A 5,550-nucleotide genomic window follows, 5' to 3' on the forward strand; every position below is an offset into this window, starting at 1 on the left:
AATGTACAGTATGTGGAAAATTTGTTTTTTGAACCTTAAACCGCATAAACACATTTCATTACACCAAATACACAAAATAATGTTCTTTTTAGCAGCATCATATGACCCCTTTAAAAAACCTAAATGAAAATTAAAAATGTTGACTTGGCAACTAACTGAAATAAAAGTTTAAGCTGAAGTTCTAAAATTACTAAAACAGAAATGAACATAGAAATAAAAAAAAATACGAATAAAAAACGTATTCTAGAATTAAATAGAAAAACTGAAATATAAAAATAAAAGCTAATTCAAAATATTAATAAATATTATGCTAGTATATAAGTAATTAGAAAAATTATTTTAATGTCATTTTTTTCTGTTTTCAGATGGTACATTACCTCACCTCTCATGCTGACAAGATTGAGTCCATCCATTTTTCGGACCAATTCTCTGGTCCAAAAGTTATGCAAGAGTAAGTGTTTTTTTTTTTTTTCTTCTCCCTTCTCTTCCCTCTCCTTTCTTTTTTTCCTAGTTGTTTTATTCTTCATCTATGTTGGAGGAGCTTATACTGGTTAATAAATGTTAATGGTTTCTCAACTATTTTTAGGGAAGGCCAGCCCTTAAAGCTGCCCGAGACCAAGAAAACACTGCTGTTTACATTTAATGGTGAGAGAAATTCATAATCCACAAATGGCAATCCTCTGTACTTGCACGACACTGAAACATTCGTCAGTGTATTAATATGTTGTACTTTACAGTGCCTGGGATGGGTAACACATCTCCCAAAGATATGGACAGTCTGCTGCCTCTGATGAACATGGTGATCTACAGCATTGACAAGGTCAAGAAGCTTCGCCTCAACAGAGAGGTGAGTGCACACGTGTGAACAACAACAACATGTTGATTTAGTAACAGAAGGTTAACCGGTTGCTTCATATGGCTGTCGCCGGATCGGCTTTCACTGTGGACGAAGCGGAGTCCAGCCCGGGGTCGTCACATGTGGTTGCCGCAAGCCCTCCGGCCGTTCCTCACTCTAGCCCCCGGCCGCCGCTCACTCTAGGCCGCCGTGTGTGACGCTGTGTTTCCTTGTGAAAGCGAAACTACTTTGTTTTTGCCTTCCAAAAATGGACACGACTAGAAATCAGTGGTTAAGTTGTATTTACAACACTGTTCCAGAACAGTTCAACCCAAATATTCAGATGTGTGCAGCACATTTTATGGAGGACTGTTTCCTGATCCTGGGAGAGTAGACTACAATGCCGGCTGTTCTGACTCACAGACTGTTAGTACATTTTTTTTATATTTAAAGCAAGTTTTTTGGGTAGTGTAGAGTAGGGCTTGTTGTTTGTCAAATGCAGACATGGTTTTATGTTTATGCGGCGCGATGCAACGCATAAAAAGACAGTATAAGTCATTATAATCCATAATTATGTCCCCACTGGATGCAACGAATGCCTCGTTTATAATGGGTTTTCATGTTTTTGAATCATCGCTCCGGCCTGACAGGGCATCATTAAAATATGGTAAGGGGCATAACATTTCCGTCACACGCTTGAGGTATTCGGCCAATCACAACGCACTGGATAGCTGGCCAATCACAGCACACTTTGCTTTTCAGACCGATAAGCCTTGTAAAAATCGACACGTTTCAAAAAGGCGGGGCATAGAGGAGAAACAATAATGTACAGTATGTGGAAAATTTGTTTTTTGAACCTTAAACCGCATAAACACATTTCATTACACCAAATACACAAAATAATGTTCTTTTTAGCAGCATCATATGACCCCATTAAAAAACCTAAATGAAAATTAAAAATGTTGACTTGGCAACTAACTGAAATAAAAGTTTAAGCTGAAGTTCTAAAATTACTAAAACAGAAATGAACATAGAAATAAAAAAAAAATACGAATAAAAAACGTATTCTAGAATTAAATAGAAAAACTGAAATATAAAAATAAAAGCTAATTCAAAATATTAATAAATATTATGCTAGTATATAAGTAATTAGAAAAATTATTTTAATGTCATTTTTTTCTGTTTTCAGATGGTACATTACCTCACCTCTCATGCTGACAAGATTGAGTCCATCCATTTTTCGGACCAATTCTCTGGTCCAAAAGTTATGCAAGAGTAAGTGTTTTTTTTTTTTTTCTTCTCCCTTCTCTTCCCTCTCCTTTCTTTTTTTCCTAGTTGTTTTATTCTTCATCTATGTTGGAGGAGCTTATACTGGTTAATAAATGTTAATGGTTTCTCAACTATTTTTAGGGAAGGCCAGCCCTTAAAGCTGCCCGAGACCAAGAAAACACTGCTGTTTACATTTAATGGTGAGAGAAATTCATAATCCACAAATGGCAATCCTCTGTACTTGCACGACACTGAAACATTCGTCAGTGTATTAATATGTTGTACTTTACAGTGCCTGGGATGGGTAACACATCTCCCAAAGATATGGACAGTCTGCTGCCTCTGATGAACATGGTGATCTACAGCATTGACAAGGTCAAGAAGCTTCGCCTCAACAGAGAGGTGAGTGCACACGTGTGAACAACAACAACATGTTGATTTAGTAACAGAAGGTTAACCGGTTGCTTCATATGGCTGTTTAGGGGAAGCAGAAAGCAGACAAAAACCGTTCTCGCGTGGAGGAGAACTTCCTGAAGCAGACTCACAATCAGCGACAGGAGGCCGCTCAGACGCGCCGCGAAGAGAAGAAGAGAGCGGAGAAGGAGAGGATCATGAACGAGGAGGATCCTGATAGACAGCGCCGCCTAGAGGTGTGTGTTTGTACTGTATAATTAAAAATCGGATCTTTTCTCTTATTGTGCCATTATCTGCATCGATACATGATTTTCTCCTTGCTCTTTCATTCAGGAAGCCGCTCAACGTCGCGAGCAGAAGAAGCTGGAGAAGAAGCAGATGAAAATGAAGCAGATCAAAGTGAAAGCCATGTGAGACACACACGCTCATAGTCATCAGAGAACGAATCTACTACTTCCACACCTGCCAGTGTACACTCTTCTACATGAATGTGCATGCCATTTGATTGGCTGCTATTGCGCCCATAGAAATGCTCTGTCCAATCAGGAGAAAGCAGCTGGTTAAGGAGTAAATCTGATCTTTAAAAGACAACTGGATTGGAGATGTCTGAACTGTTTGAACATGTTTTATTGTAGCAATCATTTCAATCATGAGTTGTCTGCATAATTGCATGGCGGTTTTTAATTGCAACACTATTGCTTTTTGTGGGCTTTGCCATACTAATCCGGACCTTTTGGGCCTCTTCAAAGCAACTTGCCACTTTAGCCAACCTTTTCCAATTCAGTTGTCTCCTGGAGTTCAGTATGGACCCTCCAAAGCTTTGTGTAGATATCCTATGCTTTCATTTCTACTCCCAATAGATTTAACTTCACCTCCTTAAAGTTTCAGCTGTGCTTCTTTTAAAAGTGAAATCTGGGAGTGTTTTTAAAAGGAACTGGGTGGGTATGAAAGCTACCTTTTTTGTACTACAGTGCTTCCTTAACCCTATTTCTAAGAGTTCATGATTGCAAGCATTTATAGATGAGTAATAGGCACATTGTCATTGTCTTTCAAACTTTCTTTTTTTATGAGCAAAGGCCCACTGTGAAATGTCACTGTCAAGGCAGCACAAACTCCTTTATACGTATTTAACAGAGGTGAAATTTTAATTTATCGTTAAGTTAATAGTCGATCAGAGCATCCATGAGCTTGTATCATGTTTATGAGTGAACATTGACTGTGACCCTTTTTTCTGTAACATTTGTTAATGAGACGCTTAACTAAATAAAACATTCACTGAAAACATCTTTCTTATCGTCTCGGTCTTTGATTTCAGCTGGTTATTAAATCTTTTCTAAAATGCATTTCAAAAGTGTAAATGGCTAGTTCACCCCTGCAGTGTAATATGCTATGTTTCCTGTAAAGCCATTTTTAATAGCATTTTGATGTTTGTTTTTAGAGAATGGATTTCCACATATTTATTAAGAGACCATATTTGTAAATTTAAATTTACTAATTCATTAGTTTATTTTTGCCACGAATTTCATTTGTTGCACTGATGAACCAATTAAAATGTGAGCTAGTAAAGGCATAAAGGTGTTGAAAAATGGTGAAAAATGGTTACTAGTTACAGATTATAAATTTTTTTTTTCCATTTGCATACTTTAACTTAAATTCTAGACAATAATTAAAGTAATTGACACGTGCTTGAGTTATACAGACACATACTACTGTTCAAATGTTTGCCAATAATACTCAAAAAGTCAATTTTTAAATAAATGAAGCATTAAATCGATAAAGTATCAGTAAGGACATTTATAATGTTAAGATTTATAAGCTTTTCTTTTGAACTTTATACTCATCAAAGAATCCTGAAAAAAGCGTCACAGTTTCCACATAAGTATTAAGCAACTGTTTTCAACATTGATAATAAATGTTACTACAAATGAACATATTATAATGATTCCTGAAGGAGCATTTGACACTGAAGACTGGAGTAATGACTGCTGAAAATTCAGCTTTGTCATCACAACAATAAACTACACTTTAAAATATACTAAAACAAGGTATTTTAAAATGTCATTTCATAATATCACCGTTTTTACTGAATTGTATAAATTAATGCAGCCTTGGTGAGTAAGAGTCTTCTTTCAAATCCTTTGAACAGCAGTGTAATTTAGATATCTTTTAATGTGTAAAATAAATCAAGTTCTATGCGTTTACTAGACATCACAGTTTTATTTATTTTTCACATGTAGAGTCAATAAAAAATGTGGTTCCTCTGATATTTAATAAGTTATTTAACAAACATTTTTTCACAGATATATGCATGATAACAAATAATGTAACAAATATGAGAAGTGTAAGTGCACAGGGTTGGAGTTGAAACATTCCTCTGTTCAAGCACAGCCAATATTCATATTTTTATATCAAGTATCAAGCTACATCTCATGCAAATACACATTTTCTTCAGTCTATTACAGTGGATGGAGGAGTGAAAGGGTTACAACTTCTGCAGTTCTACTTCAGCTGCCAGTATTGCGACATACAGTTAAACAACGTTCAGCTAATGGAAGCAGTTTTCCTGTGGTATGAAAGAAGATCAGGGGCGTCACAAACTCAGAAATCTGGACTGCTAGCAGTAGAGGTAGAACCTGACATGGCAGATGAAGCCAGTCAGCCTTACTTACTGAAAAGTAGATTAATACACAGATGTGAGGCAGAAAGTATATTGCTAATATAATCAAGCTGTTCAAAATGAACCGAATAGCGGTCTGTTTGGTTTTGTCAGGTCTTGACCTCTGACTGCCCACACCCACAGAAAAGATGCAACTCACAGGCACTGCCGCACAAAAAGAAGCCATAGTCAATCAACCATGAGTATTCCCACGGTGATGGTGTACATCCAAACTAATGTACAGAATATATGTGCCTGTATTTGCTTTACGGTTAACGTATGCTACAAGATGAGCCACAGCAACATACAAGTCTATAGTCATGCCAGTGAAGAATAGAGATCCTCCAATCAAACTGCAGCTATTATTACGGCTGTA

At 36.6% G+C, this 5,550-nt stretch overlaps 1 protein-coding gene across 1 annotated transcript in view; it reads left to right on the forward strand.

Moving 5' to 3' along the window:
* Positions 1 to 3,802, forward strand: part of ccdc47 (coiled-coil domain containing 47) — a 10,183-nt gene extending 6,381 nt beyond the window's left edge. The window contains exons 9-13 of the mRNA XM_016269128.1: positions 366 to 451; positions 587 to 645; positions 738 to 847; positions 2,587 to 2,754; positions 2,852 to 3,802. Of these exons, the coding sequence (XP_016124614.1) occupies positions 366 to 451; positions 587 to 645; positions 738 to 847; positions 2,587 to 2,754; positions 2,852 to 2,932 (504 nt within the window). The 3' untranslated portion in view covers positions 2,933 to 3,802. The remainder of the gene's footprint in view (positions 1 to 365; positions 452 to 586; positions 646 to 737; positions 848 to 2,586; positions 2,755 to 2,851) is intronic.
* The last annotated feature ends 1,748 nt before the right edge of the window (positions 3,803 to 5,550 follow it).

This window comes from Sinocyclocheilus grahami, unplaced genomic scaffold (assembly GCF_001515645.1).
Source record: "Sinocyclocheilus grahami isolate Dianchi unplaced genomic scaffold, SAMN03320097.WGS_v1.1 scaffold49.1, whole genome shotgun sequence".
Taxonomy (NCBI): domain Eukaryota; kingdom Metazoa; phylum Chordata; class Actinopteri; order Cypriniformes; family Cyprinidae; genus Sinocyclocheilus; species Sinocyclocheilus grahami.